At 53.0% G+C, this 13,896-nt stretch overlaps 2 protein-coding genes across 3 annotated transcripts in view; one reads left to right on the top strand and one right to left on the bottom strand.

Annotated features, from left to right (window-relative positions):
- The first annotated feature begins 3,991 nt into the window (after window positions 1-3,991).
- Window positions 3,992-7,404, top strand: LOC140197918 (uncharacterized protein C17orf114-like). 2 transcript variants are annotated; one of them, XM_072258525.1, is made up of 3 exons: window positions 3,992-4,226; window positions 4,646-4,755; window positions 6,728-7,404. In XM_072258525.1, exons 2-3 carry the CDS (start codon window positions 4,671-4,673, stop codon window positions 6,877-6,879), a joined length of 237 nt encoding a protein of 78 aa, XP_072114626.1. In that variant the 5' UTR covers window positions 3,992-4,226; window positions 4,646-4,670; the 3' UTR covers window positions 6,880-7,404. The 2 variants fall into 2 exon arrangements, with proteins under 2 accessions (XP_072114626.1, XP_072114625.1); XM_072258524.1 differs by lacking the exon at window positions 3,992-4,226 and having other exon boundaries at window positions 4,545-4,755.
- Window positions 7,405-10,776: 3,372 nt separating this feature from the next.
- LOC140198389 (leucine-rich repeat and calponin homology domain-containing protein 4-like) overlaps window positions 10,777-13,896 on the bottom strand; it is a 68,689-nt gene continuing 65,569 nt past the window's right edge. Inside the window, exons 18-19 of the mRNA XM_072259485.1 lie at window positions 11,783-11,860; window positions 10,777-11,386 (exon numbers count right to left, since the gene is read on the bottom strand). Coding sequence (XP_072115586.1) covers window positions 11,195-11,386; window positions 11,783-11,860 — 270 coding nt within the window. The 3' untranslated portion in view covers window positions 10,777-11,194. The remainder of the gene's footprint in view (window positions 11,387-11,782; window positions 11,861-13,896) is intronic.

Below are 13,896 nucleotides of genomic sequence, written 5' to 3'. Positions count from 1 at the left end.
TGTGTATAGCTAACTCTAGCCACATTCAAAGGGTACAGGAACATTGTTTTGTCATAGTCATGGTCATACTTTATTGATCCCAGGGGAAATTGGTTTTCATTACAGTTGCACCATAAATAATTAAATGATAATAAAACCATATATAGTGTGACAAGAATACACATAGATAAGATGTTAGCTGTCCTGTGTGATCAGCAGTTGGTCTGCCACCTGTCTTCAAGAGAGAGATAAGGAACAATGAAGCAGCATCTGGAGATGTGTAATGAAGGGACAGGAGAGAGAGCTGTCCAGAGCGGTTCCCCCCTTGAACCCTGAACTGTTTGAAGTGATGGACAGGCGATACCCCAGCAGGGGGATAAAAAGGGACAGGTTCGCTAAGGCGAGACACACGACACCCGAGGTAACGAGACCCTGGAAGCGGTGCGCCTCTCACGAGTCGGTGGGAAGTACCGGACGTTAAACGCACAGGGTGGAAAGGTACGATCAGCGGGAACCCGGTGTGTGTCCACCCTCGCTTGGGTGCCGGGTTCACTGCAGAGGATTGACCGCATCTGGAGGAGGGGGTCACAGTCGGTGACCTCAGGTGACATCACAAAGGACCCGCTCGAAAGCTGCTTGTGAGCAAATATCGCCGGTCTGTGAGTGGAAGCCGTTTCTGAATGATCAGTCGTTCTCTCTCTCCCTCCCCCCACGTCCATCGCCATGGCAACGATTACTGCGAACTGAACTAAATTGGACTGAACTTTTGTGTCACTTTGAAATTTGGTCATTTATCCCTAGACAACGATAGAGCTTGATTGATGCTGTTATCTTAATTCTGTGCACATGTGTGTTTATCATTGCTGAACTGTTGCATTTATTATCCTTTCGATTACTGTGTTGCTTGTTTCTTTAATAAAACTTTCTTAGTTCTAGTAATCCAGACTCCAACTGAGTGATCCATTTCTGCTGGTTTGGCAACCCAGTTACGGGGTATGTAACAATAGTTAAATAGTAATATGTAAATTATGCCAGTAAATTATGAAATAAGTCCAGGACCAGCCTATTGGCTCAGGGTGTCTGACCCTCCAAGGGAGGAGTTGTAAAGTTTGATGGCCACAGGCAGGAATGACTTCCTATGACGCTCTGTGTTGCATCTCGGTGGAATGAGTCTCTGGCTGAATGTACTCCTGTGCCCACCCAGTACATTATGTAGTGAATGGGAGACATTGTTCAAGATGGCATGCAACTTGGACAGCATCCTCTTTTCAGACACCACAGTGAGAGAGTCCAGTTCCATCCCCACAACCTCACTGGCCTTACGAATGAGTTTGTTGATTCTATTGGTGTCTACTACCCTCAGCCTGCTGCCCCAGCACACAACAGCAAACATGATAGCACTGGCCACCACAGACTCATAGAACATCCTCGGCATCGTCCGGCAGATGTTAAAGGACCTCAGTCTCCTCAGGAAATAGAAACAGCTCTGACCCTTCTTGTAGACAGCCTCAGTGTCCTTTGACCAATCCAGTTTATTGTTAATTTGTATCCCCAGGTATTTGTAATCCTCCACCATGTCTACACTGACCCCCTGGATGGAAACAGGGGTCACTGGTACCTTCGCTCTCCTCAGGTCGACCACCAGCTCCTTAGTCTTTTTCACATTGAGCTGCAGATAATTCCATGTGACATGTGATGAAGTGACAAACCATGTGACAAAGTTTCCTACCGTAGCCCGGTACTCAGCCTCATCTCCCTTGCTGATGCATCCAACTATGGCAGAGTCATCCGAAAGCTTCTGAAGATGACAAGACTCTGTGCAGTAGTTGAAGTCCGAGGTGTAAATGGTGAAGAGAAAGGGAGACAAGACAGTCCCCTGTGGAGCCCCAGTGCTGCTGATCACTCTGTCAGACACACAGTGTTGCAAGCACACATACTGTGGTCTGCTAGTCAGGTAATCAAGAATCCATGATACCAGGGAAGCATCCACCTGCATCGCTGTCAGCTTCTCCCCCAGCAGAGCAGGGTGGATGGTGTTTACTGTGTTCTGTATCCTTTTTTAAAATCAGATCCAGAGTAACAATCATTTTGTTGTTCTTGACACACATTTACTGAAGGATCACAATAAACAATCTTGAATCACATCCCTGCCTGCTGGAGGATGGTGCTAGAGTCCTGGGTCTGGGGCAGGGTTTGATCAGTGTGGTTTGAGGATGGTGCCAGAGTCCTGGGTCTGGGGCAGGGTTTATGGATTGGATTGGACTCTGTAGTTCACGTTGCTATTTTGTCTGATTCTGATCGAGGTGGGCTGACCCTGGGACCTGCAGTCAGCAAATGACACAACACAAAATGGAACTGAACTAAACAGTCCTAGACCATTTCAAAGACTCTGGTTTGATGTTTTATATTTGTGTTTTTGCCATTTGCACGATTTGTTTCTTATTTGTACATTAGGTGTCTTTGTTGAACGTGTTCCATAGCGTTTCCTTGTTTCATGACGGTCTATGGGAAGGCGAATCTCAGGGTTGTATACTGCACACATACTTCGATAATAAATGTACTCTGAATAAGGATCAGGTAAAATCAAAGCTAAGTTTATTGACATATGCACAGGTACAATGTGTATCGCTCTCTATGTCCTTTCCTTGTCCACTCATCCCTCCCCACTGATCTCCCTTTTGGCACCTATCCATGTCAGCTGGCTGGCTGCATCAACACTCAAACCTTACAGGGTCTCGCTTCCACCAGAACAGCTGTGGCAAGACAAGTTCTACACCTGGCCTTACATCTCCTCCTTCAACACCTTTCAGGACCCCAACACAGTCCCTCCAGGTGAAGCAACACCTGTGAGTCTGTCGGGGTCACCTATTGTATCTGGTAATCCCGTGTGGTTTCCTCTACACTGGCGAGACTTTGTCAAATGTCTTTGCTCCGCCCACTGTAAAAGGTGGTATCTGACAGTGGCCACGCATTCTACTATGCATTCCCATTCTGACCTGTCTGTCCGTGACCTCCTCTGCTACAATGATAAGGCCATCCTCAGCTTGGACGAGGAATGCCTCATATACCATGTCAGTAGCACCCAACCTGGTGGCATGAACATCCATTTCTGTAACTCCCAGCAACTGCTCTTTGTTCCCCTTCCTCCCCCGCCCCTTCCATCTCCCCGGTCCTCATAATCCTCCCATCACTTGCCCTGGTGCCCCTCCCTCACGGTCCACTGTTCTCTCCTATCAGATTTCTTCTCATTCAGCTGTCAACTATCACCTCCCATCTTGTACCCTGACTCCGTCCTCTCCAGTCCCAATGAAGGACCGAAACACTGCCTTTTATTCCTCTCCATTGACGCTGCCTGACCTGCTGAATTCCTCCAGCATTTTGTGTGTGTTGCTCTGGATTTCCAGCATCTGCAGAATCTCTTGTGCTTTCTGCCTGAATAGTGAGACACCCTGCCGGCCTCAGTACCTTTTTGTTGTGCGCTGTGCAGTCTTGGTCAATGAAACTATTAAAAGATTAGCTTTATCTATCACATGCACATCGAAGCACCGACTAACACAGTCCGAGGATGTGCGAGCATCGCGTGTCCACGAGTTACTAACCCTAACCGGTACCTGTTCTGAATGTGGATGGAACCCGTAGTACTGGATGAAACCCACGAGGTTGCAAGGAGAGCGTACAAACTCTTTACAGAATGCGGCGGAAATGAATACTCGTCGTTGGCCCTGTAACAGCGTAGTGCAATTCCTCTGTGCTGGCACGGGTCCAGGGGGAACGGGCCCTGAACGCGCCAGTGTCTCCTCGGAGAATGGGACTGAGTGTGGTTCGTGTCTCCCCGGACAGCGGCACTGGGCACTAGGTCTCTTGCTGTGAGGAAAACCCCGAGTTACATTGAGCAGTTCACAGGCAGGTCGCTGCTGGCGGGAGTTAACGTCAGAACATCACTCACTGTGACCCGCCCCCCGCCCCCCGCCCCAGTTCTTTGAACCCACCTTCGGCTCCTATCCGCTGATGTACCCCACTTTCAATAGTACCACACATGTATCCCCTCACCCCCTGAGCAGATCCTGCTCTCCCCTCGGGGTCGGTCTGACTGCCAGCACTCCCCGGGTTACTCTGCGACCAGGGACGGTTCGTGTGCAGCGTTGCAGAACCCGAGGGAGGGCTCAGGGATATTGGCCCGGATCCCAGGGCCAGCGTCAGAAATGAATTCCGTAGGTTTCTGCGGTCCCGCCCCGGCAGCGCAGACGGTACGGACTAACGGGGTTTGCTTCAGGGGATTAAATAAGCGGCGCGGAGAATCCGCTGTGACCAGCGAGATTTCTGAGCGACTCGCGGGAGAGTAGAGGAAGGGGCGATCTGCCTGGGTTCATGCCCCGGCCACTGCCCAATGATCCTGGGGGTGGATAAAAGAGAGGGGAGGGTGTGGACAGCGCGGGGAGATCGAGGGTCAGCGTGATCCCCCTCCGTGTCCTGCAGACCTGCCCCTGGCTGGTGGATCGATCGGCAGCTGCGGCGCCGCGCTCCGCAGTCGGGCCTGGAGCAGAGGGTGGGGGGAGGTAGGGCGAGGGTTTGGCGGGCGTGTGAGGGAAGGGGACAGACGAAGGAGGAGTCTGGCTGGGGGATAGCAGAGGAGTATGCTGACCCCACCTCCGGTACCTTGTCGCAGGACACGGCTCGCTGACAGGCCAGCGATGGGTGTGGACGTACTTAAGTGTTTTCCCTGGTACAGCAGGCGCAGGGAGCGCGGCAAGTTGGCCAAGAGGCAGAGGCTGGAAGGTGAGTGTTTCCTTTGTCCACCTCTCCCCACCACTACTCTCAGTGAGCGCCACTGCCTGTTCCAAATTCACTGTGGTGTACTACCACCATAAAGACCATGAGGCAGAGGAGCAGATTTATGCCATTTGGCCCATCGAGTCTGCTCCGCCAATCCATCACAGCTGATTTATTATCCCTCTCAACCCAATTCTCTTCCTGCGCCCAGGTCATAGCCCTCCATACCCCTACCATTTATGTAGCTATCCAAACTTCTCTTAAACGTTGAAATTGAGATCGCATGCACCCGTTGTGTTTGGCATCTTGTTCCACGCTCTCACCACCTTCTGAGTGAAGAAGTTTCCCCTCATGTCCCCCTTAAACTTTTCACCTTGTAGCCTTAACCCATGACCTCTGGTTGTAGTCCCACCCAACCTCAGTAAAATAAAAGCCTGTTTGCATTTACCCTACCTATACCCCTCATAATTTTGTATACTTTTATCAATTTTCCTCACTTTTCTACGTTTCAAGTAATAAAGACCTAACTTTTCCTTATAACTCAGATCCTTGTACATTTTCTGTGTACTCTTTTAGCCACATTTAGGTCTTTCCTATAGGTAGGTGACCAAAACTGCACCCAATACTCCGAACTGGGTCTAACCAAAGTCTCCAACATAACATACAATCTCCTTTACTCAGTACTTTGATTTATGAAGGCCAATGTTCCAAAAGCTTTCTGTACAACCCCATCTACCTGCGATGCCACTTTCAATGAATTATGGATCAGGATCCCCAAATCGCTTTGTTCTACCGCAATCCTCACTGCCCTGTCGTTCACTGTGTAAGACCTGCCCTGGTTGTTCCTACCGAAGTAGGACCTCGCACTAAATTCCATCTGCCACTTTTCGAGCTGGTCCAACGAGATTTTCTCATTTTTCTAACTAGGAGAACTGGTTTCTAGTCTTCTCAAACAACATTCTTCCCCTCCCTGGTCTGCCTCCACTGCCCTCCCCCCGATGCACATTTCTCCTTCCTGTGGGTAATACTTTAGCTGTAGTCTCACCGGACCCTGGATAATTCGAGGAAGAGCCCCCCCCCTTGTGCTCAGGACTGTCATGAGAATATAGAAAACTTGCAGCACTCTTTGGCCCACGATGCGGTGCCGATATTTTAACCCGCTCTATCCTGACTGATTGCCCCACGGCCTGGTATGGAAACACTAATGCGCCAGAATGGAAACCTCTCCGGAAAGTTGTGGACACAGCCCGGTCCGTCATAGGCAAAGCCCTTCCATAGTGTTGCACCTCCAACTCGAGTCTGGCCTCATCGTGGCAGTAGAGGGGAGCTTGGAGACGTCGGGATGGGAAGTCGAATTGAAATGGATAGCCACTAGAAAATCCCGCCCTTTGTGGGGACCCTAACAATCCCAGTCCCGGTTTCCAGTGAGACACGGGGACAAACGGACTGTCAGACATGATGGAATGGCGGAGAAGACTCGATGGGCCGAATGGCTCACGGTCTTTGCTGACTGTATACAAAAATGCTCAAGATCGCCGGAACACCGACGCGTTTCGTCTCCCACCAGCATCAAACGAATTCCACCTTTCTCTCTATGTGTGTTTTTGCCACCGTATTGTCGCACAACGTCCCTTCGCTCCATCGCGGACCACGTCCGAATTGCCTTGCCACCCAGTAGTAAACACTAACCCTACTCTGCCGCCAGAAAACCTGCAAATGTCGCGCCTGGTCTCTCCACCCTGACCTTTTGATATCGATAATAAACAGACAGGTCCTCAGCACCACCCCTCCCGTCACGGTCCCCCACTTCAAGATGTCCTATTATTTCTGCTCGATTCATAGAGAGGGACTGGGTGAGTGTGAAGGAAATTGGGGGGGGGTGTACTATTCACGGCGAGGGAAGGGGTAGGATTATCAGGACACATTTGTGTAGGATGTGTCCCGGGTTAATCCTCTGTGTGATTTCCGCTCCGCTCAGGTCCCGTATCCCCACTGGAGTCTGTGCACCCGATCAAGCCAGGGGCCGGCGGCCACAATCTCAGTTACGGCGCTTACTTCAGTGAGAAAGCGAGAGTTTCCTTCCGCCACGAGCTGGACTCGCCCACCTCTGCCATAAACTCCACCATCTGACCCTGCAACGTACGGCCACAAGGCGCCGGGCCCCGGGATGCTTGGCCGAGCCGTGTCCGTTCGCCGTTCACGTCAGTCTGCGCGTCACCCTGCGGGGTGGGACTGGGGAGGGGCGCAGGTCGGCAGCAAGTCTCCGGCAATCTGTCCTCGGCCGGCTGATGGGAGGCGACGCCTGCTTGGTGTACGGATTCATTTTCACCTCCGGTTGGGTGAACATTTACAGCGTGGTGTCAGAGTATGACGGCAGACCGTTCGGCCCGCCATAGCTATACTGGCCATACTTATCCTATGCTACGCAGTCGCTCGGTTTTGCTTGCTTCCCTCTGTCCTTCACCACGTTCAGACCGCAGGTGAAATGATATGCGACCCCAGTACTGGAGAGCAGGCGACTGCAGAGTGGCACCGTCTCTTACAGCCGAGAGTAGACTGGCTGGACTGGTCGTGAAAGAATTGGCCGTGGGCAACCGCGGCTGTTATTTGTTGGATGCCAGAGTAAACGCTTTGTCAATAAACTGCTTGTCAGGAGGAGTTGTTATTGTGTTTTGGGGACGGTGGGAAGGATGTGGAGAATACCCATCCCGCAGGGAGAAAGGCACTCTCAATCTCAGCCCCGATGCCATTAGCAGTGTAAGTGTGATCTCCCGGTACTTCACATCAAACCATGGGCTGCGGCGGTGGGATTGGAACCAACTGGCCAACAGCATGGGTGGAAGGGGAACCAATCGGATAACAAAGTGAATAGCAGTTGATCCAATGGGCGACAAATATTACTGAGAGGGGCAAACACGAGGAAATCTGCAGATGCTGGAATTTCAAGCAACACATAAAAGTTGCTGGTAAACGCAGCAGGCCAGGTAGCATCTCTAGGAAGAGGTGCAGTCGACGAAGGGTCTCGGCCCGAAACGTCGACTGTACCTCTTTCTAGAGATGCTGCCTGGCCTGCTGCGTTCACCAGCAACTTTGATGTGTGTTACTGAGAGAGGATTCATTGGGCGGGAATAATTATCTATCACAGTGCTCGTTGCGTCAGCCACATAAGAAGTCCTGACCGGTAATTTATGTGGTTGGAGGATCTGCGCCGACCGCGAGGGAGGGGGCAGACTGTGGAGGGATGATCAGTGCCCGGGAAGTGTGAGCGCCATCGGTGCGAATCCGTAACAACCACGGACGGCAGTTCTCGTTCGTCAGGTTGGGACGCCTCAGCAGCCCACAGCCCAGAGAAGCAGTTCTGGGCGGGCAGGAGCTCAGCGCGGAACAGAATCTCCCACAGTGGGGCCACACGCCGGTAGCAGACCCTATTCTCCGGCACCATACACCCCAAGCCAGGCTGTAAGCCCCTCGCGGCTCCGACGGGAGGGTTGACAGGCCAAATTGAACCCAGCAAGATCCCACAGACGTGAGAACAGCAGACAGTTCTCCAACGGTCACTGTAACCTCACGTCGAGCGGGGGGGGGGGGCGGTGAGAGGGACTGTTCGTCCAGGCACTGTGAGAGGGGTCTATCCCCACCCCAACTGCGGTTACAGGAATGTAGCCTGACGTGAACAGTTCCTCGGGAGGGGGCAGGTGTTCCATGTGTGTTGGGGAGGGGGAAGAGAGGGAGAAAGCAGTTGCGATAGTGACGGAAGGGTGAGGGAGTTTGTTAGACGCTGAAGGCAGCTTGAGACAGGGACGTGGGGGCTAAATGTAGACTGTGTCCTAGTTTTATGAAGAGGCACAGAGTGAACCAATCCACACACTGGCTAGACTGTGGAGTAGCTCTGGACAAGGAGATAGAGGCCCTGTGGCTAGTTCCAGGAACCGCACTTTAGGAAGGACGTGACGCCTTTGGAGAGCACAGAAGAGATTTACCAAAATAATTCCAGGAATGGGGACATTACTCCTGCTGGGTGACTGGAGTTTGTTTTTAGGACTCTGGATACGAGGGGACCCCGTGGAAACTTTGGATGCGAGAGGAACTGTTTCCGTGGGAGGAGGGGTGACGCGGACTGGGAGATGATTGGAAACGGAAAAACACGGTTGATGCTGGAATCCCGAAAGGAAGTACGGCAAGCAGCAGGCCCGGTAACCTCTGTCTGAGGAGAGGGAGACGTGGTCCAACTTTCCCGTCGAGGACTTTTTCTGAGATTTGACGGAGCGAGAAACGCGTGTGTTATAAAAGGGGTGCCTGTGACAGGTTATGGTCCAAAGTTGTCAAGGCAACAATAATGTTACAACTAGCGGCCAAGGAATGAAATTCGGAAGGTTCCCGAAGAGAGACAGAAATGTTCCCTTTAAACGCCGCAAGTGAACTGTCCCGGTTGGAGGGGGTGGTGGGGCAGATTCACTTGCGAAAAGCTGGGTGATCATCTCAACTCACTTTCAGTGTCTTGGGGAGAGGGCACATGAACTGTTCTTGCAGAGATAGTACGAACTCGATTACTGAACGGTCTCCCGTCAATGGCGTGTCCAAGTCTGTGAGAGAGCTGTCCCGGAACGTCATGTCTCATGTGGATGATGGGGAAGGCATAAACGTTATAGTCGGGTGCTCCAGGCCAGTACCAGACTCCGCCGCCGGCCTCCTCACTCTCCCTCTGCCAGCCGCACCGGTTTGCGCCGCGCCGCCAGCTCCAAGTGCCGCACAGTCTCCGCCACCCGCAGCAGCCCGTCCTCTTCCAGAATGTGCTGGGACTCACAGAGTATGTCCTGGAGGAGCAAGGGAGAGTGTCAGAAAGTGCATAGGGTACCGAAGGAAACTCGGGGACACAAGCCCAGTCTAACCGTGCTCCTTCCGAGACAACATGCGAGGACAGCAAGCTGGTGAGGGGACGTTAGAATGGGGTCAGACTTAGGGATAAGGGGGTCATATACAAAGGGAATAAACATTGGGTTGATCACAGAGCGAGGGGGCGGGTTTATTGCTGGAATGGTCCCAGGGGCAGCATTGGACACCGGGGCTTAATCAGAGATCGGTGGGTGGCTGGGAACTAAAGGATCGGGCCGTGTAGGAGGGAAAAGTTACCCTTTCGTGAAGGAGATCACAAGGTCGACACTATGCCGTCGGCCTAAGCACGTACTATCGGGCAGCAAAGTCTTAATTCGGATGAGTGGTGCCGAGAGGTCTCCAACTATGTGTCCTAGTTCATGAAAGACAAGGGCTGAGGAGGGGAGCCTTGTGGAGAAGGAGCACCGTCGTAATCTCTCAACAACCCCATCCCGAAAAAAATTCACTGGGACTGCAACAGGGGTAAAGACCACACACACGACCCCAGTTATCAACAGTGTTGCAGATACATGCGAGTTGGCGTTAATATAGAGGAAACGGGCGTGGGCCGGGACTGAATACGGAGGAGACGGGCGTGAAGCCTCAGGAAGCGAACCCCAGTGCAGCCCTCCACCGCCCTGAGCCCCCACACCACGTTAATTACACCATGCACCCACGCATCCCATTCCTCTCCCCACCCCCGCAGTTAGGGGTGTGGACTCTCTCTGGTTTCTTTACCTGAATCATCAGTCACTGCGTCTCTCTCCAAGATCCGCGCGGTCTGGGCTTCCCGTCTGGAACAAAACCATGACCGCCCCCCACTGGCACCGCCGGAACTGGGCATGAGCCCGGGATCCAGGGCCAGTGTCCGAAGAGGGCGGATTGGGGGAGGGGGCAAGGGCAGATGTCTGTGTCCGAAGCGCAGAGCCGCTGAGTTCTGAAACTCTCCCCCTCCGACTCATCATCGCCACCTTCCCCATCCCCCCTCCGCTTCGGGTATCACCGCACCTCCCCTAAATCCTAGTTTCTCCCGGGGCTTCCGGTGCTCGAGGACAGTGTTGGCGGCGACACAGACAGCAGACAGTACAGACAGCGTGCGGACAAACCTCTCCCTCCCCACCGTTCCTTCCCTCCACAACAACAGCAGTCAGCGGCTACACATACGCATCTTTATTAAGGCACCGCCGGCACCGACTGTATATACACTCTGTACACTACAGGGTTTGACCCCGGGGAGCACCTCCCCCTCCGCAGAATAAATTACACCTGACCCCGAAGGGAGAACAGGGCTGACGTCCCAGACACTCAGGACCTGGTTACACCTGACCCTGACCCCCGGGACAGCTCTGAACCCGTAACTCTAACCACCGGGATCCCAGCTGGAGACACCCTCCTTCCCAGGATCCACACCACCACCCAGTGAACCCTCCCTCGGGACGGCGAAGACTCCCAGGCTAGGAGGCACCACCTCTTAAGGTCCGGTCTAACCCCGCCCGTTTCATTTCCAGACATCTCCCAGTACTGCCCCACCCCGCTTGCGGTGGGTGCCCCTCTCCATCCCCCAACGCCCCCGCTAGAAGGTCGGGACGTGCCGGTAGGCCAGGTAAAGCAGCAACATGAGGCAGACGTAGAAGGCGGAGAAGCCGGCGAGATGGTGCTTCGGGCAGCGTGGCGCCGCCTCGGCCCGTTCGAGCAGCTCCCGCACCGTCCCTCGGAACCGGGACACCCGGCCCTGCATAATGTCGGACGGCAAGCAGAGATCGAGCTGTAGGGGTGAGCAGAGGGAGGGAGACACACACACAGGGAGGGAAGGGGGGACAGAGGGCAAGGGGGAGGCAGAGACAGCAGAGTTACACACAGCACACGGCTCCAAACACTGAGACAACACGAAAACTATCCCCAAACAGGTCACCATTTCATCCTGGCTTCCCTCAGTGTAGCGGAGTCACGTCTCTGACCCGCGAACGCCGCAGTGTGCGCGAGGTCAAGGAGAGCTGGTGGGAGACGTCGTCCCAATACAGCTCCCTCACAGATGGGAGGGCGGGTTCACCACAACAAGTGATCATCCCGGATTCAGGTGGGTGAGAAATCACCCGATGCCTAATCGGCCTAGAGTCCCTCCCACCATCACCTCCCCCAGTCAGCGAAGTTTAGTACGCACCTGGGGGACTCCCAACTTCCGGCATGCTTCCAGAAAACTCTCCACATTCCTCCTGCTCTTCGCCAGGCTCAGCTTTGGCTGGATGGACAGATGGGGCGGGGGTAGTGGAGTTGTTGAAAGTGAGAGCAGGCTCTGACAGACAGGACAGTACCATCTAGCCCAACCTCCCTCAAACCCACACCCTAGGTCCAAACCCTCCTGTGCACCATGGTCCTGATTACTTTCCTCTTTCCAAGGTCCAATTTGGGCCTCAGACGACCCAACAACTCCCTCTCCACCCCTCCCCTATCCCACCAACAGATCACAAAGCACCTCCGCATGATTGGTGCTCCACAAGGCTGTGTCCTCAGTCCCCAACTCTACCCGGCCAGATTCTGCTCCAACATGATCTGTGAGTCTGCAGATGTAGTGGGCTGCATTTCAAAGAACATGAATCAGAGTACAGGAAGAAGACTCTGAGCTTAGTGACATGTTGTCATGGCAACAAGTGTTCCCTCCATGTCAAGAGTTGGCCATTGGCTTCAGGAAATGGCTGGGCAGGACACATGCTCCTGGCTACATCAACAGTGTTCAGCTTCAGAGGACTGAGAGATTCAAGTCCCTTGGAGTGAACATCCCGTCCTGACATTACAGCCGAGAAAGCTCCCCAGCACCTCCAATTCCTCAGCAGTCTGTTGTTGAAATGTTGGTAGAGACAGAGGCAATACGGTCTTTTTAAGAGACTCTTAGATGGGTGCATGGAGCTTAGAAAGATAATAGAGCTATGTGCTAGGGAAATTCTAGGGAGTCTCTAGAGTAGGTTACCTGGTCGGCACAACACTGTGCGCAGAAGGGCCTGTAATGTGTTGCAGATGTCTATGTTCTATGTTGTAAGACTCCGTATGATAAAATGGACTCGGGACCTCAGAATTTACCTTGTTCTCATCTTGTACTTTGTTTACCTGGTACTTTTTGTAGCTGCTACACTTGATACTGCATTCTGTTATTGTTCTATCTCAATGCACTGTGTAATGATTCGACTGTAAGAAAGACAATGTTTTCACCATCTACGTACGTGCCAATAATGAATCAATATCAAACTTACCAGCAGTCCACCTCTCCTCAGGGTAACATTGTGGGGATGGGGTCCAGACACCCTTACCCCTCAGGGTAACATTGTGGGGATGGGGTCCAGACACCCTTACCCCAAGACCTCCTTAGGGGTAACATCGTGGGGATGGGATACAGACACTCTTACCCCTCAGGGTAACATGGTGAGGATGGGATCCAGACACACTTACCCCTCAGGGTAACATCGTGAGGATGGGATCCAGACACACTTACCCCTCCTCAGGGGTAACATCGTGGGGATGGGATACAGACACTCTTACCCCTCAGGGTAACATGGTGGGGATGGGGATCCAGACACACTTACCCCTCAGGGTAACATCGAGAGGATGGGATCCAGACACACTTACCCCTCAGGGTAACATCGTGAAGATGGGGTCCAGACACCCTTACCCCTCAGGGTAACATCGTGGGGATGGGATACAGACACTCTTACCCCTCAGGGTAACATCGTGAGGATGGGGATCCAGACACACTTACCCCTCAGGGTAACATTGTGGGGATGGGGTCCAGACACCCTTACCCCTCAGGGTAACATTGTGGGAATGGGGATCCAGACACACTTACCCCTCAGGGGTAACATCGTGAGGATGGGATACCCATCGTCACGATGTTACCCTGAGGGGTAAGTGTGTCTGGATCCCATCCTCACGATGTTACCCCGAGACCTCCTTAGGGGTAACATCGTAGGGATGGGATACATACACTCTTACCCCTCAGGGTAACATCGTGAGGATGGGGATCCAGACACACTTACCCCTCAGGGTAACATTGTGGGGATGGGGTCCAGACACCCTTACCCCTCAGGGTAACATTGTGGGGATGGGGTCCAGACATCCTTACCCCTCAGGGGTAACATCGTGAGGATGGGGATCCAGACACACTTACCCCTCAGGGTAACATGGTGGGGTTGGGATCCAGACACATACCCCTCAGGGTAACATCGTGAGGATGGGATCCAGACACACTTACCCCTCAGGGTAACATCGTGGGGATGGGATACATAC

This window comes from Mobula birostris, chromosome 5, assembly GCF_030028105.1.
Source record: "Mobula birostris isolate sMobBir1 chromosome 5, sMobBir1.hap1, whole genome shotgun sequence".
In the NCBI taxonomy this organism is placed as follows: Eukaryota; Metazoa; Chordata; class Chondrichthyes; order Myliobatiformes; family Myliobatidae; genus Mobula; species Mobula birostris.
Note: the sequence above shows the minus strand (reverse complement) of the source record. Positions and strands in the feature narration are given on the sequence as shown.

Coding starts and splice junctions, on each gene's coding strand:
- LOC140197918 (XM_072258524.1), top strand. CDS start 4,614: ATGCTGACCCCACCTCCGGTACCTTGTCGCAGGACACGGCTCGCTGAC. Junction 4,756..6,727: donor CAAGAGGCAGAGGCTGGAAG/GTGAGTGTTTCC, acceptor CGCTCCGCTCAG/GTCCCGTATCCCCACTGGAG.